At 45.6% G+C, this 27,461-nt stretch overlaps 1 protein-coding gene across 1 annotated transcript; it reads left to right on the forward strand.

Annotated features, from left to right (window-relative positions):
* The first annotated feature begins 559 nt into the window (after window positions 1-559).
* On the forward strand, window positions 560-26,419 carry LAP3 (leucine aminopeptidase 3). Its single transcript, XM_082600816.1, has 13 exons — window positions 560-752; window positions 3,149-3,264; window positions 4,568-4,622; window positions 5,087-5,192; window positions 6,874-7,033; window positions 8,335-8,499; window positions 11,405-11,563; window positions 16,545-16,669; window positions 18,098-18,186; window positions 19,280-19,382; window positions 23,390-23,469; window positions 25,272-25,381; window positions 25,842-26,419. The coding sequence occupies exons 1-13, from the start codon at window positions 651-653 to the stop codon at window positions 26,029-26,031; spliced, it is 1,560 nt and encodes a 519-aa protein (XP_082456942.1). The 5' UTR covers window positions 560-650; the 3' UTR covers window positions 26,032-26,419.
* The last annotated feature ends 1,042 nt before the right edge of the window (window positions 26,420-27,461 follow it).

The raw sequence follows: 27,461 nt of genomic DNA on the forward strand, positions 1-27,461 counted from the left end.
TATATATATTAAAACATTGAGCGCTATTCGCAAAGCTTCTCTTTTCAAAAAGTATTTGGGCTAACTGCCTTACCATATTGAACCCTTGGACCAGATGCAAGTTCAAAAAAAGTTCAAGAAAAGGAAAGTAATAAAAATTACTCAGCAGGAGGGTCTTCATTACCCAATTAGAGCTCTGCTATGAAGTTGCTTCTACCCTCTTTCTCCCCGGTGCCCTGCCTCCATCCCCGCCCCTCGTGGTACAGCATAACAGCGACTCCGCCCCTCTCTAGAGTGTTCCTCCAAGAGCTCCGCCTCTTCGTCTCAGTCCGCACATGCACGCCCTGAGCGCCCGCCACAGGCTCTCGTCTATCCCAGTACCGCCCAGTCGGCCCGCCCCGCCCCTTGGGCGCACGCATGCTCCTCCGCGCCCGAGCCCTACCGCGCCCGCGCTGGCCCTCACCCAACAACCCTGACCCGCGACGCCCTCCCGCCACGCCCCTGGCGCACGTCCGGCACTCCCCCTGGCACCTTCCCCGCCCCCTAGGCGCGCGCCCTCTGCCCACCTTCCCCCCTTGCCCCCCCTCCAAAGCTGGGCTCCCAGGCGCGCACTCGCCCTCCTTGCGCCACGTGCTCGGTGGAGGGCGGTGCGGGGGGGCCAAGCCGAAAAGATGTTCTTGCTGCCTCTTCCGGCTGCTGCGAGACTCGCTGTCCGACATCTGAGCGTGAAGCATTTCTGGGGACGCGATCCAGCCGCCGCAGACATGACGAAGGTGAGAGGCCGCGGCTCGCTCCGGGGCCGCCGCGAGAGTCCTGCCCGCGGGCCACGGGGACTTCGGGGCAGGTCAAGGCCGCGTTGTTCCGGGCTTCTGAGCCGAATTACAGACATTGGCTAGAAAGAAACGTTTCGTGTCTTTGCGGAGCTCGGCGTTGGCAGCGGGCTGCGCGGGGCTGCAGACCCCCCAGTATTCTCCAGCCGGCTAGTGCCGAGGATGCGCTCTTCCTTCTCTTGCTTGAAAGTGCTAGGACCCGAACTCTGCGCGCGAGGGAATGATAGCCCTAGCTCCCGTTTCCTGAGCTCCCACTCTGTGCCGTGCCCTTATTTCATTATTTTGTTTAGTCCTCGCAGTAACCCAGGGAAGGACGGCGCCAGGATTGTTCCCACCTTAGCTAGGAGGATGCCCAAGTTTGGTGAGGTGAAATGCCCTCTAGGGTCCCAGAGTCGGCCAATCACTGGCCCCGGGTTCCACACCAAGACCTCCCTCCCCCGCTGAAGTTAAAGGCCAGGAAAACACAGGCTCTCGGGGAGTAAACTGAGTAGAAGGGTTTCTAGAGAAAAATGTCTCTCTAGGGAAAAGGGCTTTGCAGGGAGACCCATCTGTTCGTGAGATTAGAAGTGTCCTGCAGAAGAAGCGCCTCCTCCATCTAACTGAGCTCCAAAACATTGTGAAGAGGGTCACTATTCGGTCGTGGGGGATCTGGAAAAGGGGAACGATGGCTTGGCGGGAGGAGCACATGTGTGGGAGTCACGCTTGAGGACCAGAAGGACTGTGCCTGGCTAGGAGTGTTCTAGATGGGGCTTGAGCTCAGGCCTCTCCCTGAATCACAGATGGCTGAGGGACCAGAAGCTTGTCCCCTAGTCTGTTGAACACTATGGAAATAGATCCTACTCAGGTAACATCCGTGTTCTGTCTGATCAGTTCCCTACTTGGTTCCCTGGAATCCCAGACAGTGGGCAGTCTAGGTAAGTTAGAACCTGGGAAGGTTACCAACCCCGAGGAAGCCTATTTTCTTTGATGGAAAGGACAGGACATGATTTGGTCTAAGTACCAGTGTGATTCTGTAGAAAGGACAGAGGACCTGAGGGAAGACATCCGGATTCTTGACCAGTTCTGTTGCACACGGGCTAGTACGTCAAACCAGGTTTCAGTTTCCTTATCCATCAGATGCGAAGAAGACTACTTGTCCTTTCCGCCTCACAGAGGTGCCCTAAGTCAGAACACATTTTTAAAGTCATAAATTGCTGTGCAAAGGCAAATAGTGATGCCTAGGTTTACTTCCTTATTTCAGGTGTTTGGGGCTTGGAGCTTAAGGAGATGAAACGATAAGCCACTAAGTGCTGGACCGAATGCTCTGGCCCCACCCTTCCGGTGAAGGTGCATCCTTTTCCTTTCTTCCAGCCTATGAGTTGACCAGAGTACTTGTTAGTATTGGCAAGTGCAGCCATTGACTTTATTGGGATGACATCCCAGAGTATTGCAGATTTGCATTTGAAGCTTGTAGGGGAGGAAGAACTTACTTCCACTCTCCAAGGTTCTAGGGCAGCACCTAAGAATGGAATGGACACAAAACAGATTAACAGGAGAAAGGCATACAAGTTTTATTTCATATTTTTATGTGTACATGGGAATCTTCAAAAGGGAAATGAAGACCCGAAGAAGCCTATAGGCCCAAAAGCTTATATACCTTTTTAAACAGAGACGGGGAAATTGTGGGGATGTGATAAGGCAAAGGAGCCTGGGGGCATTAAGTTGAGAGACAGGGACTGGGAAATATATGAGGGAAACGAAGGGAGGATAAGGGTTATTTTAGTAGGTTTGTTTGGTATTGACTCCCAGTCTATGGTGATAAGAATGTTCTCTTCCTGGTACAGGGAGAGAAGCTTTCTCATGGGAAATTTTATGACCAGCTTTTAGATAGGAAGGGGTGGTGGTGGTGGGCGGTCAGAGAGCCCTTCCTGCATCTGCTTTTTCTCAGCTGCCTGCACCTCAAAGTAATCAATATGCCAGAGTGGCATATTTTGGGGTGGCATATTCTGAACCCCTTCCAGATCTCACTTCGTTACAAAAGGAATTGTTTTCTTAAAGCACCTTTCTACTCTTCTTTATTTGTAAGTGAAGGAAGCCCTCTATGTTGTGAAAGCTCTTGGGAGGGACCATCAAGACCAGGACAGGTAGTAATTGCGCTCTTGCATCAGCAGTTTGAAACATGTAGGCAGGATGTGAGTATAGCTGACTGCCCAGCACCTGCTGCTGCTTTGGCCTTGTTCTTCTGTCCTTGGGGGGGACACAGTTTTGTTGAAATGATTAGCTCTTTCTGGAATTTGGGAACCCTTGAGTCCCTCTCAGGGATCTACTCTAATTATATTCACCTTTTCTCTTGTTTTCAGGGCCTTGTTTTAGGCATCTATAGCAAAGAAAAAGAAGATGATGTGCCCCAGTTTACAAGCGCAGGAGAGAATTTTAATAAATTGGTGTCTGGAAAGCTGAGAGAAATCTTGAACATGTAAGTATTCACCTGTGGGTTCCAGTTTTTAGAATGCCCTGAAAGTGAAAGAGAATATCTTTTCTGTGCTTTATTATTAGCGGATGAAAATGCACGGAAATACACTGGCTGGGATCTTCTCAGTGGAAGTGAAAGTATGTGTCTGTGGAATGCACATTGGTACTTCCGGTTCAGTATTGGGTGGGTCCACCGTTCTGGGAAGTCAGGCTGCTCCAGCCAAATCATAGACTTATGTGAGAGGCTGACCCAGAAAGATCTGGAAAGTACCATATTTCCTCAGCCCACCCTCCTGGCTCCAGTTTGTTTCTCCCCACCCCCTTCCCACCTTCCATCTCTCTACCTCTTTAACTCCCCTTCACTTGGGGGGGAACAGCCTGGGCTGGTTCAGAATAGCCTGAGGAGGCTGCAAGCGTTGAGTTTCAAGGGCTTCTCAGATCTTAAATGACATGTGAATCGCCTGGGGGTGTAGTTAGACTGCATATTCCAGTTCAGTAAATCTGGGTGGGGCCTGAGATTCTAACCACTCTTGGATTAGCCAGGGTCTGGGGAAGGTAGGAAAACATTGGGGTTTCCAAGTCCCTCTGAGCTGCAGGCCACGTTTAACAGAAACAGAGGTGACGGCATAGGCCACTGCAGCTGTATATTATTTGGATTACAGATAGCCTGTTAGCATCTGATAGGTGTAGTCTAATAATTAGAGTAATTGTCTAATTATTGAATGACAGAATTTGCATTGCCTGTCAGTTGACCAGTCCTTCACCAGTAGGCAGCTCTCTCAACTGCCTTGATCAGTTCATTAACCCAAAGCTAACCTGTATGAGTACAGAACAGCCTGGCCTTCCTGACTGCGAGGTACCAGGGCATCCAGTCCTCAGGCTGTAGCTGTGCGTTGCCACCTGCTTTGTTTTTAAATTGCCCGGTATCCCATCTGTAGATAAATCACAAAAAACCTCCGGGTTGAGCACACTGTAGTCAAGTCAGCCACTTAGGTTGGTGTCTTGCGTCTTTTATGAGGTTTAAGATTGAGGTCAGCCTCCATCCTCAGCTCTCCCCTACATTACCCATCCACGGCATCGCTTTCTGTAGTTGGCATGAAATCTAATCTGGAAGTTTTTGAGATAGCGTTAGAAGTGCTGCATCTGAGAAATCTGGCCTGAGAGAATTCTGTATTTGATAAAAACATAAGTGTAGCAAATTTGCAGAAGCATCACAGCATACTGTAATAATGCTAAAGGTTTATGTCACTTTTCAATGGAGCAGAGCAAACTACAATTTTTAAAACAACTGTTTCTTCTTGTTGCAGATCTGGACCACCCCTGAAGGCAGGCAAAACCCGAACCTTTTATGGTCTGCATGAGGTATGAGGTGAAAATAAGGTTTATGTGGCAAACCCTGAGTTAGCACCTATATGTGCCAAGTACTATGGCTGACCAGTCAGGCAGAAAATTTTGTATCGGATTATGTGTTCGTTTTATCCCAGGATTAAGCCGCAAGTGTTGGTTACCATTGTAAAGAGGCGAGTTGTTGTCAAAAAGTACTGCATCTCTTGTATTCCTCAGTCTGCAGGCTTTCTTGGTTCAGTGGCCCTGTCTTACATAGCAGAGTTATTTGCAGGATTATCCTCGCTCTCCCTTTGCAACACACAGTTATAAAATTTAACCAAGATAACAGGGCTTACAAAAATAAAACAAGCAAACTTCGTGGAGGGTTTTGTCCCGTGCAACACTTTAGGGGGTTGTGTGCAAGCTCCTGTGCCATTTCGTGCTGGAAGTGGATGCTTTAAAGACGTAAAGCAGCTGATTTCGTGTATCTTTTGGAACAGGACTTCCCCAGCGTGGTGGTGGTTGGCCTCGGCAAAAGGACGGCCGGAGTTGACGAACAGGAAAACTGGCACGGAGGCAAGGAGAACATCAGGGCTGCTGCAGCAGGTTCTTTAACTTTTTTTTTTTTTTTTTTTTTGCGGTACGCGGGCCTCTCACTGTTGTGGCCTCTCCCACTGCGGAGCACAGACTCCGGACGCTCCGCGGCATGTGGGATCTTCCCGGACCGGGGCACGAACCTGTGTCCCCTGCATCGGCAGGCGGACTCTCAACCACTGCGCCACCAGGGAAGCCCAGGTTCTTTAACTTTTGAACTTTAATGTTGGTAAAGATTCCTAAGGCTCACTCGGTCAGATTATGTCTCCCCTCTTTCCATCGCCATCCCCTCACGTTCACACAAATAACTCTCAACAGATACTCAGTTTCCCTTACCTAACATGCTTGGCTTTACTTTAGATACAGAAGGTTAGCTTGTGGAATTTTATTTTTATATTTCTTTAGCTTGTGTCTGGGCGTTTCAGGACCACTTGTTCCCTCTTACAGTATCAGCTTTAAAGCTCTGTTTTGCCAGAAAGTCCTGGTGGGTGATTTTTTTCCTTTTTTGTAATGCAGCCCTCGTGTTGCCCAAATTTTATTTTATTTTATTATTTTTATTTATTTATTTATTTATCTATTTATTTATTTTTAATTTATTTTTGGCTATGTTGGATCTTCGTTGCTGCGCATAGGCTTTCTCTAGTTGTGGCGAGCGGGGGCTACTCTCTGCTGTGGTGCACAGGCTTCTCACTGCGGTGGCTTCTCATGTTGTGGAGCATGGGCTCTAGGGCGCGGGGGCTTCAGTGGTTGTGGCTTGCGGGCTCTAGAGTGCAGGCTCAGTAGTTGTGGCGCACGGGCTTAGTTGCTCTGCGGCATGTGGGATCTTCCCGGACCAGGGCTCGAGCCCATGTCCCCTGCATTGGCAGGCAGATTCTTAACCACTGTGCCACCAGGGAAGTCCGTTGCCCAAATTTTAAATCACGTGGAGTCATCAGATTTACAAATCAGAGAAAATGGATGCCAAGGGCAGGATGCTTATTTATCACTAGTTACCAGAGGTTCATGCCTGTCCCAGTTTGTCACGTGGACAGTTCAAAAGTTGAGGTAGGTGCCATTGGTTGCCATTGGGTCTCTTCAGAGCTGAGCGGCAGGACAAGGCTTTCACCGTGGAGTCTGTGGTTAAAGATGCTTTGAAAACCGTTGCTGAGGTGGTGATAATTAGCTTGATTGATCTTTGACCCCGTGTATATCATATGTGCTTGTTAAATGTGCTTTCAAAGTTCATGTTCGGAGATTATTTCATAACTTTTATTTGGGAGATTTTGCTGACTTGATCTTAATAAACTCTGTGTTAATAATGGACTTTGCTCAGTTCCTTGGGTGTAATTTCAGTGTTATCACTTCTATGTCATTTTTAATCTGGCAAGCTCCTGGTGATTGGGACGCTTCATCAGGAAACCCTAGTGTTTCAGAAGTGATACTAGTAAACAGCAGCCACTTCTTGAGGGCCTGCTTTGTGAGGTGCTAGACTAGTCATTTTATCCATCAGTCTGTCCTCCCACCCTCTGTGAGGTGTGTGCTCATCCTCACTGTACAGAAGGGGGAGTGGTGGCTCAGAAAAGTCAAGTGTCAGGGCCAGGATTTGAACCCCAATCCTGATGTTTTCTCAGGACCCCATCCCAGGCCTCTGCCTTCTGCCCTCAGAGGCGTCCCTGACTGACTCCAGTTTTCTGGTTCCTCTGTCCCTGTGAAGCGGGGTGCAGACAGGTTCAGGACCTGGAGATCCCGTCCGTGGAGGTGGACCCCTGCGGAGACGCCCAGGCGGCTGCGGAAGGAGCGGTGCTTGGGCTCTATGAGTATGACGACCTGAAGCAGAAAAAGAAGGTGGCCGTGTCAGTGAAGCTCCATGGAAGGTGATGGAACAAAACCAGGCCCAGGCCCATTCCCTGCATGCTGATGGCAGGGCCTTTTGGACATGAGCTGCCTGCCTTTTAGCATTGGGCACTGCCGTGCAGCTTGTCTGTGGCTCTCCCATGGCCTTAGCCATTTTAGGAGTTCGGTGACTGTGCCTCCATTCTGCTCCTGGCTTTCGTCCTGTGTGTGTTTCTCCCCTGACTCTCTAGACCCCTCCATGCTTGCTGGTTCCTAGGAAACCATACCTGGTTGGCTCCCCGAGGAGGGAGGGAACAAGATGACAGACGGGTCCCAGCAGGTTTTGATGCAGATCATTTCCATCTACCCAGTGCCTGTGGGCCCTGTACTAAACGCCAGAGATATGCAGACGCAGGGATCCGACCTTGCCCTCCTAGTCTAGTGGGGAGACTCATCGTTGAGCAGATTTATTGAGCACCAGCTACACTCCAGCCCTATTCTGTGTTCAGGAGCAGACAGTGGGGGACCCTCAGGAGACGGTGCTGGGAGGACAGCGGGGGTCCTCCCGGTGGTTGGCAGCTGTGATGTAGTGGGTAAGAATGAGGGCCCTGCGACCAGTCAGCCTGGCTTTGAATCTGGCTCCCACTTCCTGGCTGGGTGACCTCAGTGAAGGGACTGAAGTCTCTCTGTGCTTCATTTTCCTCATTGGTTGAGTAGAGTTGTGGCTCGGATTTCATGGGGCTTTTATGATCGCAAGACAAAATCCATGAAGGGTGTGTCACGTGGTGAACTCCGTAAGTGATGAGTATTGTTCTGCCTGTCCATGCGCCGTGTTAATTCCTGTCGTGCACAAGAAGAGCCAGGGTCGTGGAGGGCTCACCCACGTCCTTTGTCTTCTGCAGCCGGCCCTGCCCTCTGGTGGGTTGGAGTTCAGGGTCCCGACCCAGGCAGGGAGAAGGCGGGAGGCCTTCAGTTCCCCGGCAGGACTGAGCAAGGGGAGCTTGCTCTGTAGTCACACTCTGGAGGAGTGTAAAAGAGGCCTTTCTTTGGAAGCCTCTGCCGTCAGATTTGGGGGGTAGATTGAGGGCTCCAGAGGTCCCTCAGGCCAACAGGTGAGGTGGGGATTCTAGGTTTCCTCTAGCTCAGCTCAGTGGGGGTCGTGTTTTCCAGCACTCTATAAACCATAACAGCTGCCCCCCTGGATCAGATCACAAAGAATAAATCGGGTCCCTGTGTCCATCATGTTTCACTTGTCATCTTCGGCAGGAGCCCTCCTAGCTGGGCTGTGGTCTGTGTCCTGGAGAGGCTGTCTTGACGATGACCTTGTGCTTGCTTTTGCCAGTGGGGATCAGGAGGCCTGGCAAAGGGGAGTCCTCTTTGCTTCTGGGCAGAACCTGGCGCGCCACTTGATGGAGATGCCTGCCAATGAGATGACGCCAACCAGATTTGCGGAAATTATCGAGAAGAATCTCAAAAGTGCTAGTAGTAAAACAGCTGTCCACATCAGGTAATTCAGGATTATGTCATAGACTCCTATGCTAGAGCCAGACGGAGCCTCAGAGATCCTAAAATCCAGCTCTCTCACTATTCAGGGAATTAACTTGAGACTAGAGAGGTGAGGTCACCCACCAGCAGCCACATACAGGTGGGGGTAAGGGCTCAGTTTGAGGTTTCTCCCATCATATCTTGCCTTGCTTTTGAGAGTGTTGTGACTGCACACTGCACATGAGCGTGTGTTTTGTAGCAGCTTTATTGAAATATAATTCATGTAATGTACAGTTCACTCATGTATGCAATTCAGTAATTTCTAGTATATTCACAGAGTTGTGCTACCACCACCACAGCTAATTTTAGAACATTTTCATTACCCTGTAAAAGGAACCTTGTACCCATTAACAGTCACTCCAAGGGCTTCCCTGGTGGCACAGTGGTTGAGAGTCCGCCTGCTGATGCAGGGGACACGGGTTCGTGCCCCGGTCCGGGAAGATCCCACATGCCGCGGGGCAGCTGGGCCCGTGAGCCATGGCCGCTGAGCCTGCGCGTCCGGAGCCTGTGCTCCGCAACGGGAGAGGCCACAACAGTGAGAGGCCCGCGTACCTCAAAAACAAAAAACAAAAACAGTCACTCCTCATTTCCTTCTCCCCCTGGCCATCAGTTCATGGACATGTGGGTTGTTTATACCTTTTGGATTCTGAATAATGCTGTTGTGAGCATTTGTGTATAAGGTTTTATGTGGATGTATATTTTCCTATCCCTTGGGCATGTGCCTAGGACTTGAATTATTGGATTGAATGGTAACTCTTAACCTTTTTGAGGAGTGTGCACATTGTATTTTGTTTTGGTGAATCCTTTCTGTCTTTTCTCTTTTTGATGTAAGTGAAGAACAGAGCACGCCCTCCCTGGCATAGAATGAGAATCTCTACCTGGTAGATTCTGTTAGCTAGATCAAATAACCAGAACTGATGTTCCCAGGGCATCCACAGGTTCGTTGTCAGCAACCAGGCTGTTGGATGTAAAAGGCCGCCCCTCCAGGCTCCCCGTAACCCTTTAAACAAACCAAGTCTGAGTATTTGGGGATTTATTATTAAAGTAAATCCACAGATATTTGCTTTACCTAAATAATCCTTTACTATCAAAGTTGCTTCTCAAGGGCACTTCCATTTAGAAGGATTCTTCACTATTTAATTGTGAGTAGAGTTCGCATTTTTTCAGGAAAACCCCTGTGGTCTAGATAGAGCGAAGAAAATGTATAATCTATAGAAAACGTAGTATTGGAGCTTGATAAAATTTCTGGAATGGTTGCTATATATTCTGTAGCAATGTTTAGTCTCTACAAAGGTGTCTTGGTAAAGACTATTCCTTGTTTTATTTAAGGAGACACCAGAGCTATGTTGTGTCAGCAGATTGTGGCTGTGTGGCCTCACATTATCAGTAAGGGCACCTCCTGTTGCCTGGGAACTTAGCATACAAAGATGGGTGGCGATGGTTCTTGTCCTCAGACAGCTGAGGACCTTGCAGGAAGGAATAGGCAGGGAAATGGTTGTGCAGGGGATGCTACAGGAGCAGAGAGCCAGGGAGGATTGTGGAAGAGTTGAAACGGCTTGCCAACAAAAGTGGTGCCTAAGCAGAGTCAGGGAGGTGAACAGACAGGAGAGTGGGGCAGGAGCACCTATGCAGTGGCCTTGGGAAACTGCATGGCTTGCGGTGGAGCAAAGGGAAGTCGGCCAGAGATGAGGCAGGTCAGACGGGTGGAATGTAACCATTAAACTGAGGCAGCTGCGTCAAATGTGCTCTAGCGTAGGTGGGTGTAAATCAAAGAAATACAGACTGTACTTCAAGAAGGGCAGGACTTTAATAAAACATCAAGTACTGGGTTTGTGAATAAAAGTGCCCACATTATACGGCCTCGCTTCTTTTGAAGTGTTTTTTTTAATTGTCATACCTTCCATTTTTATATTCTTTTCCCTCTGAAGTTGGGTGGCCCTCTCTACAATGACGTCCTAGATTAATAGTTACAACAAGTGTCTAGGCAGGTGCGGGAGGAGCGTTCCTTGACTGAGGTTGTTTCTGGTCTGTCTGTAGGAGGGTAGGATTTCTCCCCTGGCCTAGTTACTGTGGCCAGAAAGCAATACAAAGCCCTTTTGGGCCTCCAACCTAGGAGGAATAGCGATGTGGCATCTGTCTTCTGGTTGGCACTAAGGGCTATTCCAATTAAATTACCCCCATTGATCCCGTGTTTATTAAGTAATAACTAGTTTTCCCACTTCAATCAGACATATCAAACTGTGAGAAATAGTGTGACAACATGAAATAGGTAGTTTAGTCTAATCAATGGAGTATAGTTTTGTTGGTTCTTTGTTTGTTGATTGGTTGTTTGACTGTTGCTTTGTCTTTTTCAGAAGTACCAAAAATAAATCAGTGGACTCCTCAGCTATCTTTGAGTACCCTTGATGGTCTCAGAGCCTTGCTAATTTCATCTTTAAATTAAAACTTTAGAAATATGTGAGTGGCTTGGGGAAAAAATCAAGTAATAATTGTGTATTGACTATGCACTATTACCTGACATTGTATTGCATACCATACATGAATTCTCTTAGTAATTCTATAGCTAATCTTTTTTTTTTTTGCGGTACGCGGGCCTCTCACTGTTGTGGCCTCTCCCATTGCGGAGCATAGGCTCCGGAGGCGCAGGCTCAGTGGCCATGGCTCACAGGCCCAGCCACTCCGCGGCACATGGGATCTTCCCGGACCGGGGCACGAACCCGTATACCCTGCATCGGCAGGCGGACTCTCAACCACTGCGCCGCCAGGGAAGCCCTATGTTATACCTTTTTACACACGGATGAGTTATTCTAAGTTATTGAAATGGGGATAGCAACATGTATTTACTTTTTCCCTTTTCTGCTCTATAGACCCAAGCCTTGGATTGAGGAACAGGAAATGGGATCATTCCTCAGTGTGGCCAAAGGGTCCGAAGAGCCTCCAGTCTTCCTGGAAATTCACTACAAAGGCAGCCCCAATGCAAGTGAACCTCCCTTGGTGTTTGTTGGGAAGGGGATTACCTTTGACAGGTACTTCTTTACTGCATTCATGCTTTGTATTTTGGTGAATGCTTTGTATGCCGTTGCATTATTTGGTGTGTAATTTGGTTCAGAAGCATGGTGTTTGGTCAGATCTTATGTGTAACTTTAAATATGTTAGGCTGCCACTTACAAAACACCTACTGTGTGTCATAGGCTCTACTAGGCATTTTACATATATTAACCCTGATCTTACGCCTAGGAGCTAGGCGTTGCAGACATTCTTCAGGTAAGGAAACCATGACTCAGGTTAAATAATTTGTTCAAAGCCCCATAACTTATAGAATCGGAAGTCAAACTCAGCTGTGTGTTTAAAATGTCTTAAAATATTTCCGTCTTACACTTTGATTCTCCTGTGTGGATATTAAGGACTTCCAAGTAGATAATGGTGAAACAGCTTTCCAAGTAGATCATGCTGTCTTCCCCTTGCTTACTTGAGATTACTTTTTTTGCTGACTAGTCTAGCTTTCATTAATCTCCTTTAAACCATAAGTGTTCCTTAGAATTGGAAGCTGTCTCTGGTTATTTCAACCAGGGAGAAGCTGAGTTGGAAAAGATGATCTGAGTCAGTATTTCCCATGGAAAGCATTTGCTACTGAATACTAGTTTCTGGGTTGCTAGTTAAATGTGAGACTTGAAAAGGATTACTTGATCAAAAAACTAGGTTAGATAAAACAAATTGTTTTTTATTTTGTTTTGTTTCAACTACAGGACTTCTTGGGGGTACAAAATACAGCATTTTCTAAATTTCCTTTTTTAAAAAATAATCTATTTATTTATTTATTTATTTATTTATTTTTGGCTGTGTTGGGTCTTCGTTTCTGTGCGAGGGCTTTCTCTAGTTGCAGCAAGCGGGGGCCACTCTTCATCGCGGTGCGCGGGCCTCTCACTATCGTGGCCTCTCTTGTTGCGGGGCACAGGCTCCAGACGCGCAGGCTCAGTAGTTGTGGCTCACGGGCCTAGTTGCTCCGCGGCATGTGGGATCTTCCCAGACCAGGGCTCGAACCCGTGTCCCCTGCATTGGCAGGCAGATTCTCAACCACTGCGCCACCAGGGAAGCCCCTCCTTTTTTTTAAATTGAAATATAAATATAGTTGACATCTTAATTTCCTTTTGAAGGGAACGTTTATCTCAGGAAATCATGGTCCATAGAAACCGCTTTGGAAAATGCTGCTAGAGATCCATAAAATCTTGATGTCCCCTAGTATGTTTTTGCACCCATTCAGGAACTCCATCTGAAATGTGAATGAATCCCACCCTTACAGGTGTGTTTCTAGGCACTGTGATGCCTCTGTCCTGGGCAGATCTGGCCTCCAGGCTGGTCTTCCTTGTACTAGCAGATTGTCATGGCTCCTGTGTTTTCCATCCACTGGTTCATGTTCTCTCCTTTAAAGCATTGGTCTCAAACGATCTTCGTTATGTAGCCCATCAGTAAAAGATTCGAGCTCATACCACTCAAAATACACATATTTATTTATGTCACGTGCATATACTGTTGTATTAAAGTGTGTATTATAAAACACTACAGCAGGGAATTCCCTGGTGGTCCAGTGGTTAGGATTTGGCGCTTGCACTGCTGGGGCCTAGGTTCAACCCCCGGTTGGGGAACCAAGATTCCATAAGCTGCGTGATGCAACCAAAAAAATAAAAAAAATAAAAAAATAAAATAAAAATAAATAGAACACTACAGCAGATAAAAATAAGAGAATGAAAGTCGTTTTTAAACGTCTTGCTAATTGTGATGGTTTTATACTATCATGGGCTAATATCTTAATTGAAACATTTGTGCTTAGGGTGAAGTTTATTGTTCATTTAAATCTGTACTTGAAGTTTTTGCTGTGCTAATATTAAGCAAGGAGGCCTGACCTAGTCTTCTGGGTTTAGAGAAGGCTTCTTAGAAGGAGTGACAGTTTTAGCTTAAGATGTGAAGGATAAGGGAGTTAGTTCTGCAGGGAGTAGTGCAGGGAAAGAGCCGGGTGAAGGCTGCGGGTGGGAAGGAAGAGGGGAAATTCCTGGTACTGAAAGCATGCCAGAGTGGCCGTGACAGAACGTGACTGGGGGAAGGGACGAGGTACAGCTGGAGAGATAGGCAGAAGCTGGGTTGTTCTGGGCCTGGTTAGATTTTGGACTTTGAACAGTTGGAAGTAACTGAAGGGTGTCTAGCAGAGGGAAAGAATGATGTGAGAGTTACACATACAGTAAAGTCCACCCATTACGTGTTCAGTTCAATGAGCTTAACAACCGTGTGCACCCATGCAGCAAACCACCTCTGTCATGAAAACAGAACATTTCCCTGACACCCCAAAAACTCCCTTGGGGAATTTTGGGGGATGCTCTTTTGCAGTCATCCTCTCCCCTACCCCACCTCAGACAACCAGTCATCTTTCTGTTATTGTAGATTAGTTTTGCCTCTTCCAGAAATTCATTTATGTGGAATCTTTTATGCCTGGCCTCTTTCTCAGCATAGTATCTTTGAGATTTAACCATGTTGTGGTCATATCAGTAATCTGTTCCTTTATATCACTGAGTCATATTCCGTTGTTTGGAAATAGCAAAATTTGTTTATCCAGTCATTGCTGAGGGAAATTTGGGTCGTTCCAGTTTTGAGTTATTAGTAATAAAGCCGGTATCATCTAGAAGCCTTTGTGTGCATATATGTTTATCTTTCTCTTAGTTAAATACCTAGAAAAGGAGAGTTGAGTTGTGTAATAATTGCATGTTAAACTTTATAAGAAACTACCAAAGTTTTCCAAGGTTCTTATACCATTTTGCATTCCCACCACCAGTGTACAAGGTTCTAGTTGTTCTCCATCCTCCCCAGCGTTTTATGGTGTCCGTCTTTCTAGTTCTAGCCACTCAGGGAGTGTGTAGTGGTATTTCTTTGAGGTTTACTTTGCATTTCTCTGACTAATGATGTTTAGCGTTTTTTATGTGCTTATTAGCCATTGGTACATCTTCTTTCATGAAGTGTCTGTTCAGATCTTTTGCCCTTTATTGTAGGAGTGTTTGTCTTACTGAGTTATAAGTGTTTTAAAAATATATTCTAGATACAAGTCATTTTTTCAGACAGATGTGTTGAAAATATTTTTTTTTCCACTGTGAGGCTTGCCTTTTCATTTTTTGAAGTGGTGCCTTTCAAAGAGCAGTTTTTAATTTTAATGAGGTATAATTATCAGTTTTTAATTTTATAGTTCATACTTTTTTTGCCCTGTTTAAGAAATTATTGCCTATGCCAAGTCTGTGTTTTCTTTGACAAGTCTGTGGTTTTAGCTTTTAAGGCTGTGATCCATTTTGAATTTTTGTGTATGCTTATAAAAAGCATTGAGGTTCTTTTGTTTGTTTTGTTTTGTTTTTTTCATCTATTTGTAAAAGTTTGGTAGTTGTGTGAGTAATGAAGTGAAGGGGTAAGACTGCTATAGGGACACCTGAATATATATAGGAGCCAGGCAAACATCTGAATGACTGATGGTGGTAGCCTCAACTTGGATGGATGCAGGAGAAAAGAAATGGATGGATTGGAGGGGAATCTAAAAGGTGATCAGAGATAACTGCTGACCTTTGACTAGTGGTTATTTAGAATGATAGTCCTATACACAGAGTGGAACCCCCTGAGCAGAAGCGGCGTAGAAGTAGATAGAAGGACAACCTCATGCACCAGCTTGCTCTCCTTGCCCCCATGGGGTTATGTCTGGACTTCTTGGACCAGGAGTGTACTTCTTTTCTTATTCTGAGCCAGTGGATAATCTTTAATTCTAGGTGTAAATGACAACCATCTAAATATCAAGTGCAGGGCTTCCCTGGTGGCACAGTGGTTAAGAATCCACCTGCCAATGCAGGGGACACGGGTGTGAGCCCTGGTCCAGGAAGATCCCACATGCCGTGGAGCAACTAATCCCGTGCGTCACAGCTACTGAGCCTGAGCTCTAGAGCCCGCGAGCCACAACTACTGAAACCCACACTGCTAGAGCCCGTGCTCCGCAACAAGAGAAGCCACCACACTGAGAAGCCTGCGCACCACAACGAAGAGTAGCCCCCGCTCACCGCAACTAGAGAAAGCCCACGCACAGCGACAAAGACCCAATGCAGCCATAAATAAATAAACAAACAAATAATTAATTAATTAATTAATTAATAGATTTAAATATCAAGTGCTTTGGAGGTGAATGAGAATTAGGACCTGATTTCTAAGGTGAGCAGATGTCAGAGCAAGGAGTTGACTCTGTCACCAAGGCAAGTCAGCAGCAGAATCCAATTAGAACTCAGAATAGAAACCCCTGGCTCATTGCCCAGCCTGCAGAGCCAGTGGCTCTGGAGTCTTATAAACCGGAAGCAGAAAAGTCACTAGTTAGTTAAAGAAGTCTGTTTGGGGCAGTGGCTTGGGTTTCTTGGCAATTGAAACCTTTCTCAGCTCTTGTGTTTGGGCACTGTCTCGAGGCTTTGGGCTAGCATCTTCCTCGTGCCTGGGTTGTATTTTGCCGTCTGCAGGATCTAGCACACTTCGGGGGTGTCAGAACGAGTTCTCTCCTGTCTTCCTAGGAGTTGAAAGGGGTCCCCCCGGTCTTTTGTGAGCTTGTCAGCTTTCCCCAACAGCTTGTGACCTTCAGGTTCAATAAGTTGATCAATTCATAAAATTTGCTGAAAAGACAAATCTACCTAGGTGTCAGGAGTTCAGATGGGATTTGAGCAGTGTTGACTGCATGATGTAGTAATGTTTCCAGTGGCACTGCTTAAATTTCATTCATACAGAAATAAAATGAGCTAACATACCCACCTGTATTTCTGGAATTATTTTGTGTCTTTTATAAAAACCACAATATTATCTTTTTAAATGCTGAAATCATTGACTCCCAATTTGGAAATTTCTTGATGTTTGTATGTGGTAGTTTACCCGCAGCTTACACGTTCTTTTTAGGCAAATGGTTTTGGCCCCCTTCTTTGCTATTAACATGGTACATTGTCCTTTTCCCCCCAGTGGTGGCATCTCCATCAAGGCGGCTGCAAACATGGACCTCATGAGGGCTGACATGGGAGGAGCCGCCACTATCTGTTCAGCCATCGTGTCTGCTGCCAAGCTCGACCTGCCCATCAACGTTGTAGGTGCGCAGGAGAGGGAGGGTGTCTTGGAGAGCTTCTGGAATCCTGTCCAATGGTAGAACAGAGACAACAAACATGGTTTCCTCTAATCTGGAAAGATCAAGAAATGGTTTTTAAATAGGTTTTCATCAAGTGGAAGATGTTTGTTTAGCTGAGATAGGTGTTATCTTGTCTGAACTGGCAGAGTTAAATGTATTCTGTGTTGTGGGCTGTAACTAGAATTGATTTGTTTTACTTCTGCAAAAAGTGGTTAGCAGTCAGGGGCACATGATATCAAGTTTGTGGTTAACTCCAATGGAAAATGCTCAGTCAGTAGTCAGGGTAGCAATTACCTCATAGGGTTGTGGCTGATTAAGTGCCTCGACATGCAGAAAATGCCTGGGACAGAAAAAGTGCTCAGTACACAGGCGATTTCTGTAGTGCAGGATGCCAGACACAATGCTGGGGGTTTGCCATGTGTCAGAGGGGGAGCTGGGAGCGGGCACTGAGGTCGAATGACTTGTGCAATGTCACCTCCACTGCATGGGAAGGTAGGACTGCAGTCCAGGTCTGTCTGACATGCCCCCTCCCTCTCCTCCTCCATTTTTCTTGAACTGTTTGTGAGTCTCAGACCTCATTGACACGTCACCCCTGAATACTTCTGCTTGTGTCTCCTAAGAACAAGGACATTCTGTGTGATGACAATACCATTATCATTTCCAGGGATTGATACAGTAACCAAATTCAAACTGCCCAGTTGTCAAAAAAATGTTTGTTTATATGTGTGTCTATACACACACGTATTTCTTTCTTTCTTTTTTTTTTTTTTTTTTTATTTTTGCGGTACGTGGGCCTCTCACTGTTGTGGCCTCTCCCGTTGCGGAACACAGGCTCCGGACGTGCAGGCTCAGCGGCCATGGCTCACGGGCCCAGCCGCTCCACAGCATGTGGGATCTTCCCGGACCGGGGCACGAACGCATGTCCCCTGCATCGGCAGGCGGACTCTCAACCACTGCGCCACCAGGGAAGCCCCTCTATTTGTTTTTGAAATCTTGGTGCCACTCAAGGACCACCCCTTGTGTGTGGTCACCATGGCTCTTTAGTTTTCTTTAATCTAGAAACTATTCCTGCCCCCCTTTTTTTTCTTCCATGACACTGGCATTTTTTAAAGGTTCAAGGTTGTCTTGCCATGTTCTACAGTTTGGATTTATTTGGTTATTTCTTCACAACAGAATCAGGTTAGACTTCTTTGGAGAGAATGACATGTATTTCCTGTTACTGGTGCACGTATTGTCACCACCTGGGTCACTGGTGATGCTAAACTCGATCACTTGGTCGAAGTGGTGTCTGTGACTGGCATCTGTTGAGGGCCCGCTGATGACCTAGGTCCCATGGGTAGCATATTTGGACCTGGCACGCTCCATGTTCCTTCACATATTCTTTTTTTGACAGGTTTGGCCCCTCTTTGTGAAAATATGCCCAGCGGGAAGGCCAACAAGCCTGGGGATGTTGTTAGAGCCAAGAACGGGAAGACCATCCAGGTTTGTAGGTGGAAGACACAGCCTCCGAGTTCTGCTCTTTCTGAAGGGCTCCCAGCATAGCCACATAAACACACCTTGAACGGGTGCAGAGCAGTGGCTCCATGTAGGGAAGGGCAGTGCCATTATTATGAGGAGCTTTTCATGCCGTCAAAAGTATTTCTTCATGGGAACCTGAAGGTTGTTTTTCCTACCTTACTATTCCTCCTACTTCCTGAATGCTGTACACACAAATTACCATGAATTTGCAGCCAACCCTGCAGAACAGGGCAAAGCAGTACAAGTGCAGGCTGTTTTCTGGATACACCTTCGACGTGATCACTTTTTCCATTTAGCAATTCATTCGAGTGGAAAACGTATTCTGCATCATGGGTGCTGCATCTGGGGATGTGGCAGCAGGTCGTCCACTGGGCACGTGTATGCATGTACATACACACTGCCCATAACGACTGAGCCTCTGTTTAAAAGAAAAGGATATAATATGTATGAAGTTGTAAGAGTTCTCCGGTCTGGAGATCCAGGCTGCTGCTTCGATGTATCTTTCTTAAACTCTTTAGCCTTTTTGTTTTCAGAAATCTTGATATTTTTTTCCCTTCCTTTTATAAACTTAATGGTAAAGTGAACCAGACACTTCTCTTAAAGTCATCAGCATTTGGTTATCAGCTCTGATACAGGGATTATTTTTTATTTTTTATTTTTTGCGGTATGCAGGCCTCTCATTGTTGTGGCCTCTCCCATTGCGGAGCACAGGCTCCGGATGCGCAGGCTCAGTGGCTATGGCTCACGGGCCCAGCCGCTCCGCGGCACGTGGGATCTTCCCGGACCGGGGCACAAACCCGTGTCCCCTGCATCGGCAGGCGGACTCTCAACCACTGCACCACCAGGGAAGCCCTGATACAGGGATTATTAAATTACATTTGCTCTTCAGAGTAAATATACTATTCCCGTTCTAATGGTAGTATGTTTTTGATACTTCATGACAAATGTCACACCAGCATTTTCTTTTAAATTGAACATAGCTGTGAGTGTCTAGATTTTATATTCATTATTTGTATCATCTTACCCTTTTTTTTACTTTTGACCTTCCTCTTTGCAGGTGGATAACACTGATGCTGAGGGGAGACTCATCCTGGCCGATGCGCTCTGCTACGCTCACACTTTTAACCCAAAGGTCATCATCAATGCCGCCACCCTGACAGGTCAGACAACGTGCTTTTCCTGCTTTTGTTTGAAGAAAGTCTCATTTGTTGGCATCGAGTGCACACATTGTACTCAGGGCATTATTTTGCTGAAACCTGGCTCGCTCCATTTGCGTTCAAAGATCTTTCACCAGAGGAATTGTTCTGCAGTTGTAAACTGCTTCGAATATTAGCCTTGTTGTTTTGAAACATCCCAGGCTGTACCTTTAAATAAAGAAATAACAAGTGGGTCAGGTCAGCCCACCCACAGTGATGACGTCTATAAATGATACTAAGCGATGTTTTCTGTTACGATTGCTGTTTGATACAGGTCTGAAAAGATTAGTGATAAATCTCAAAATCAGTAGTTATTTTTATTAATCATAATGCATCTAATGCCCCCTAAGTGTTTTCTGAACTTCTGTACTTGAGGTTGTACAGAAATAAAAACACTGGGGATGGAGGTGGCAAGATCCTCATGCAGTGGAGGCGGGGCCGTGTAATGTGTTGTGTGAAGCTTGCTGGCTTTAAGGCCAACCCAGGGGTGGCTCCCAGCTGTGCTGCTTCCTAGTCTGCCAGCTTTGTGCTGATACCCTGACACCCCCAAGCATCCGTACCTGGGGACAAGTCTGTTTGTCTCGCAGAGTTGTGAAGACTGGAGGGAGTTTCTGGAAGGCCTCTTTAATGCAGCACCTGCACGTGGCAGGCAACACCATCGGCTCTGTAGAGTAGGAGTAAATGCCTAAAGGGACGACAGTGGGCATTGCCTTATTGCAGAAACCCAGTATTCATAATCTTTTATCCAACAGTTCTCTGTTTTAGGGATTCATTCTGTCTCCACCTTTTTTAAGATTAAAATTCAGATCATTTTTTATCCTTTGGTTTTAATTCTTCCCCTGGTCACGTGAGCCTTTACTTTAAGAGAAATCAGTTCATGTTTCTTTTTTATGTGTTTCTAACAATAGTCCACAGATTTATATGCTACAAATCCTTTTTTCAAGCTGGGATTATAGTATTTTTATGGTCTTTTGTCTCCCTCTTCAGTTCAGCAAACATTTTAAGCTGAACAACAGAGGTTCTGGGGCTGGTGTTTGAGGGGCAGTGCTGAGGTGGGTGGTAGTACACCCTTTCTGTAAATGAGGAATCACAGTGCTTCACCCCCTTTTTTTTCCCCAAGCCTGAGGGTGTGAGAAGGTGGGAAAGTTGGTTCCAGGTGACTAAGGGCAACCTGATGGGGGAGCCTTCAAATCGCCCCAGCCGTTGTCCTTGCTGAAGGCTGTTGATGGCTCATTTTAGTTCCCCAAATAACTTAGGGAGCCCCTTCTTGAGTTCCAGGAGCTGGGATTCAAAGGGGGGAGGATGAGAAACAGTTTCCAACCCCAAGTTCATAGCAGGAGGAGGAACGTAGTCTTTAGAAGGAGAAAATAATTTGTCCTGCCTCTTAATAGCATGTGACTTTGACAATGTCTCAATTGTCTCGTCTGTAAAAGGGGTATAATAGCACGTCATTGGCAGGAGGGGTGCCTGTGAAAATGAAATAAGGTGATACAGGTTGTTGTGCCTGGTAGACACTGGACTGATGTTATTGACCTTTAAAGGGTAGGCCTGTAGTAGACTGTAGGAGCAGCGGCTGCTCAGGGGGTGCCATTCAGTCATGGTACCTCTCATTTTCTTAATGCCTGTGATTTAGGATGGAACGAGAGTGGTGACATCAGCACCTTCCTTGGAGCTTTGAGGTTCCTTCCATACTCTGAGAAATTCTGGTAACACTGATGAGTTAGCACCTCAATGTACAGCTTCAAAAGTGCCTTGTAAAAGAAAATGGAAGGTATGCCCCCGATAATGGTAATTCTGAAATTGGTGGTGGTACTAGTTCTGTAATTATGTAGAAAATAGATTATTTTCTGAAGTATGTAATGAAGTCTCTCTAGAGCCATGATCCCTGTTGGATCACATTAAATATTTATGTCTCCCATTTTCTCTTCCTTTAAGAGAGGATATCACATCACATTCTTGTTTGCAGTCAGTGCTCATCTTCTCTTTGAGAAATTCTGATGCAAGACTCTTACAGGGCTGATAGGAATGTTTTGAGGACAAGTGAATAAGTATGGGAAAAGCCACTAACTTGAAAAGTAAAGCATTAATGAGTGTGTATCCCCGCAATCATATAGACAGACCATAGGCAGTGAGTAACCAGCAACCATCGTAGTATCTGGGATATAGGGGATGCCATGAATGATTGTTGACACAGTCGGCCTGTGTTTAATTCCTTCAGATGGCTGGGGATACAGAGGTGGGTCAGGACAGAGGTGAGGCCTGCGTCCCATGGGGCGTGGCAGCCAGCAGATCCTCACACTGACCAGCACAGAGGAGCTGTGAGAAAAGGAGTCCGTGAGAGCCTGTGCATCTGGGGATTTGACAGGTCTGAGATGTCAGGCATCTTGTCTGAGAAGTGCTGCTTGAGCTGGGATCTGAAGGAGGCGGCGTTAGCGGGTGGAGGGGGGAGAGCGAAGGCACCTCTCGAGGTGTGGGGGGGTGTGTGGCCAGCGGTGAATGGGGCCGAGAGGAGCAGAGCATGGCTGGGTGAGGACTTCCGGGACCCGTGTGCTGACAGGCACCAGTCCCCCGCTGGCCTTGGCGTGTTGCGGGATTTAGTCTGGAGCCAAGTGCAGCAGGAAGCTAAGAGTAGAGACTGTGGGATCACATTTGCCCTGTGAAAGGGTCCCTGGCCGGCAGCGTGCTGAGTGCAAGGGAGAAGGGCCGAGGAGACGCTGGCCGTCCAGGTGGGCTGGTGAACGGCGTTTGGTTGTTGACTCCGGTGGATGTGTAAGTGTGTGTGTTAAGGATGAGTGTCTGCGTTTAGCTTCAGAATAATCTGTCAGGTCTGAGAGTATAGGTGAAACAGGTTTGCCCGTGACTTGATAATTGTTTGTGGTGGTTAATGGGTGCTTACTTGTATGTCCATTACATTATTCTCTTTGCTTTGTGTATATTTGAAGTTTTTGACAATAAGGTTTTTTTGTTTGTTTGTTTTTTTAAAGTATTACCATAGTCCAGTGGTAGATGATGGTGGTAGCGGTCATGGTGAAGGGAAGTGAATCGGTTTGAGATATAATTGGGAGGTAGAGTAACAAAACCCCAAGGGACAAGGACCCAAACAGAGTTACCCAAATGTCATGTGGAATCACAGGTTTTTACATATGGGTCACCGTTATGTTTACACTACACTGTAGTCTGTTATGCGTGCAGTAGCATTATATCTAAAAACACAATGTACATACCTTAATTTAAAAATACTTTATTGCTGAAAAATGCTAAGTAACCATCATTTAAGCCTTCTGCGAGTCACAGTAGTAACATCAAAGAACACTGATCACAGATCACCATAACAAATAATGAAAAAGTATCAAACATTGCAAGAATTACCAAAATGTGACACAGAGACACGAAGTGACCAAATGCTGTTGGAAAAGTGGCTCTGATAGGCTTACTTGACACAGGGTTGCCACAAACCTTCAATTTGTGAAAAATGCAGTATCTGCAAAATGCAGTAAAGCAAAGTGTAATAAAACGAGGTATGCCCGTACCTCTACCCAGTGGGCTTTTAAAGTCATTAAGAATACTTTTAACGAATTTGTTTATAAAAGAATAAACATTTAAAGCATAAAAGGAAGAGCACGTATTGGACATGTACAGTATGGTCTTAATTATGTTTTATTTTTTAAGTTTAGAAGAAATCTGGAAAGAAATATTAAAAATATGTAGTGGTTATCCCTGGGATGAGATTATTGGTGATATTTGATGTTTGCTTTTTTGTCATTTTCCTTAATAATTGAAGGTGAATTCTAGCTTGAGAAACTAGAAAGATATTAACTATATACAGCAAGGATTTCCCAACATCATCTATTTTCTAAAATGAGGGAGACATTAAAACAGGGTAACGGCTAAAGTTTTGGTCTGCACAGCAGCAGAGAAACCTGTCTTGCCGGAAGAGACCGAACGCTGACCTGAAGGGCTGTGTCTTGCAGGTGCCATGGACGTAGCTCTGGGGTCTGGTGCCACTGGGGTCTTTACCAATTCTTCCTGGCTGTGGAACAAACTATTTGAGGTAAGAATAACACATACAGACCTAGATTATGGAGATGATCTAATTACTCTAGCCTTAGAATGCTATATTTCTTCATTAAAGTGATTTTTATGTTGTAGATTTGCCTTTGACATGAAAATTCAATAAACTCGATTCAGTGTGGTTTTCGATAAATGTTCCAAAATTATGGGTATGATGCTATATTCCTCCTCTCCTCCAGCAGCTTCAGAATGAAGTGAAAATAACTTTAAAAGATCCCTGATGTAGAAAAGGTTACAAGGACAGCTTTGTGGAAGAAGGAATGGCCTTTTAAGGAATACGGGTCATGAGTCAAGTAGGGGAGCATGTAGATAGGGCTCACCTGCGTCCCTTGTCCCTTCGCGGGGGGCGAGAAGGACGACTTCTGCAGCTGTGCTCTGTGCCTCCTCCCAGCCCTTTCACAGCAGCCTCTTCCAAACAGCAGTTTGCCGTCACCACCACCCACCCCCCGCTCTCGCTGCCATCAGGTTTGCCCAGCGATGCCACTCTGTTAGCCTCCTTCAGCTTGTCCAGAGGCAGCGTGTACCTCTGGCGTCTTGGTGACACCCTGCTCTTGGCTTCCACGATAATCTTCTCTTCTGGTTTCCTTCCTCGCTGACTTCTGTTTCAGCCTCCTGGGCCACCTTTTTCCTTTGCCCCTTTGGTTGCCTTCAGTCCCGGGCCACATGTTCTGACTCTGCATGGTCCTCACCGGAAAGCCCATCTATTCCCCTGGCTTCAGCTGGCACCTCTCTGCTAAGCTCCCGTCTCTCCTGCGGCCCAGACTCTGCATCCCGCTTGGCTATGAAACAGCTCCATCTGGCACCTCATTCTTTCAACAAGTAATTAATGGGAGCTTACTATGTGCCAGCAGAAACAAATACAAAATGTCCCTGAATACATTCTTGATGTGGTTTAAGGTCCTAAACTGCCCTTCCACCCTAAACTGCTTCCCTTTCACCTCTGTCATCTCACCATTTGTGAAGCCCCCCTCTACTGCCCCCAGCCTCGGGGAGAAGCTCAGCCCCCTTGTCTCCTTTCAGGTAGGCTGTGGGGTCTCTCTTCTGTGCCAGGCACCCAGTGTCCAGTGTCCCTCGCTATCGTCCACAACGTCGTTGTTGGTTTTGATTTTTTTAAATTTAATTTTCTTTAAAAGATTGAAGTTATATGTACATAAACACTGAAATAACAGCAGTCTATACAGCCTACAGCCTCTTTTCCTGGAGGCGGTTGCTTTCAACCCTTGGTGGGTTCATCTGATAACTACTCAAGTCTCAAAACAACAGCTTACATTGCTGCTTCCTGACTTTTCACTTTTGGCTCTTACCTTTGACCACAGTGTATTAAAACAACCTTTATCCGTTTCTCCTACTAGCCTGTGGGCCCTTTGATGGCTCAGTTATTAAGTGTCTTTATATCCCCAACACCTCTTGGTGCTCAGCAGTTCAGTAGATGATGGATGGATGGATGGATGAATGACTGTATAAATGATTACATGAATTAATGAGGTCACCTTATCTTAGGAGATCTGGCCTAATCAAACCAGCAAAGCCTGTCTGTTCTGCAGGTTACCAGCTTATTCATTTAAACTGAGACCCATAATATTAGTTTGATGATTTTAGCAAATGCCCTACAAATTTGCGGGACTGCTTTACAACATTCCTGGCTGCTTTTATAATTCTTAAGTAAACCTTTTAACTAACTGAAATAATTCTGGAATCTGTTGTATTGCATCATGTTTTAGAGTAACAGGTCAGAACCTGCTTCATCTACTCTGCCAACTAGCATACCTATTTGTTCTTTAGGCCAGCATTGAAACGGGAGACCGTGTCTGGAGGATGCCTCTCTTTGAACATTACACAAAACAGGTTGTAGATTGCCAACTTGCTGATGTTAATAACATTGGAAAATATAGGTATGTAAAATAAGCTATAAAAGGACATTTTTACTGTCATCATTGGTTGCCAGAATGACCATTTTCAGTTTAATCCCCTTTCACAAAAGGTTTAGCTGTCCAATTTTCTTTTGATGTAGTGCTTGTAAGCACTAATTTCTGTCTTTTATTTTCAAGGTATTTCCCAACTGGTTCTCAAAATTTTTGCATGTTTTCAAATCTAAAGGTCGTTTTAAGCAAATGGTAAGGGAATGAGATGTACAATATGGTCATTACCATAGGAAAAAGAATTTATCCTTTATGCTTACAGCTATGTCTGAAAATCTTGAAAGTGATTTCTGGGTTAACATCTTAAGAGGTCTCATTAGCTTGACTTTGCTCTCTGGTCATAGAAGCCACTTAGCAAGAATGGAGGATCTTAATAGAAAGTTCAGTGCACATTTACATGGGGTTAAATGTTGATTGTTGTCTTCCTCTTCAGATCTGCAGGAGCATGTACGGCTGCAGCGTTTCTGAAAGAATTTGTGACTCATCCTAAGTGGGCGCATTTAGACATAGCAGGTGTGATGACCAACAAAGATGAGGTTCCTTATCTGCGCAAAGGCATGGCTGGGAGGCCCACGAGGACCCTGATTGAGTTCCTGCTTCGGTTCAGTCAAGACAGTGCTTAGTTCAGGTGCTCTAAAATGCCTTCATTCTGTCTTAAACAGGCAGTAGAGCTTCAGAATACTTTTGAATGAATAGATAAAAATCTTTTAAGGGAAACAAAGGATGGTATTTAAAAACATAGAACAAAATGAAATTTGTATGCCTTGATTTGTTTTTCATTTTATGCAGAGATTTATAAAGGTAAAGCTAATATCTTGCTTGGCAAAGATTTTTAAGATACTCTCTCTTAAATGAATAATGATGATTTTTTAAAAGCTACCTAATCACTTTTCAAAGTATATGTTTGTAATTGAGGAGCAAAATTGTATTTCAGATTTGTGATGCTGGGAATATGAACAAACTAAAAGTCGCTATGCAGTTGTCAGAAACAATAAATCCAACTTCTTGTGCTTCCTGGTGTGGCTCTGATTTACTTATATATTATCATAAACCCAGTGATGCTATAATATAACTTGTCTCTTCTGGCTGTGTTATATGAACTAAGTAAGTTGGATTTCAATGTTAATAATCACTTTGGGGCACTCAGTGATGAGCTTATGAGTTTGTGAGGCGGTACTATTATCCCCACATTACAGATGAGGAAAATGAGGCACAAGAGGGGGTTAGTAACATGCCAGTGATGTCACCAAGCTAATAAGTGGGAGAGCAGAAAGCAGTAGAGCTTTCTTTTTTTTTTTAAATAAATTTATTTATTTATTTTATTTTTGGCTGTATTGGGTCTTTGTTGCTGCCCGCGGGCTTTCTTTAGTTGCGGCGAGCAGGGGCTTCTCATTGCGGAGGCTTCTTGTTGCAGAGAGCTGGCCCTAGGCGTGTGAGCTTCAGTAATTATGACACGTGGGCTCAGTAGCTGTGGCACGCGGGCCCTAGAGCACAGGCTAGGTAGTTGTGGTGCACAGGCTTAGCTGCTCCGCCGGCATGTGGGGTCTTCCTGGACCAGGGCTCAAACCCGTGTCCCCTGCCTTGGCAGGCGGATTCTTAACCATTGCGCCACGAGGGAAGCCCTAGAGCTTCCTGCTAAATCTGCACAAGTGGAATTTTGATTGGTTTTAGTTCCAGGTGGTAAGCAAATAGTTTACCCATCGACAGCCCCTTTTATGGTCTTCTTATTTCAGTATTTCCAAATAAATTCCACATCCATTCAAGTCCCTGAACTGAAAGAAAGCATTGTAGTGGAACAATTAAGAATGCCAGCTCTGGAGGCAGACTGCCTGAGTTTAAATTTTTTTTTAAGTATTTTTATTTTTATTATATTTTATAAATTTACTTATTTATTTTTTTGGCTGCATTGGGTCTTAGTTGCTGTGCGTGGGCTTTCTCTAGTTGCAGCGAGCTGGGTCTTCTCTTGAGCACAGGCTCTACGTGTGCGAACTTCAGTAGTTGTGGCGTGCGGGCTCAAGAGCTCAGGCTCAGTAGTTGTGGCGCACGGACTTAG

Source organism: Mesoplodon mirus (assembly GCF_964341445.2).
Source record: "Mesoplodon mirus genome assembly, chromosome: 2".
Classification (NCBI taxonomy): Eukaryota; Metazoa; Chordata; class Mammalia; order Artiodactyla; family Ziphiidae; genus Mesoplodon; species Mesoplodon mirus.

What these genes read in the sequence shown, in the direction of transcription:
- LAP3 (XM_082600816.1), top strand. Translation starts at nt 651, where the DNA reads ATGTTCTTGCTGCCTCTTCCGGCTGCTGCGAGACTCGCTGTCCGACAT. An exon ending in CTGAGAGAAATCTTGAACAT is followed by an intron (nt 3,265 to 4,567) that starts GTAAGTATTCAC and finishes TTCTTGTTGCAG; the next exon opens with ATCTGGACCACCCCTGAAGG. An exon ending in AGAACGGGAAGACCATCCAG is followed by an intron (nt 18,187 to 19,279) that starts GTTTGTAGGTGG and finishes TCCTCTTTGCAG; the next exon opens with GTGGATAACACTGATGCTGA.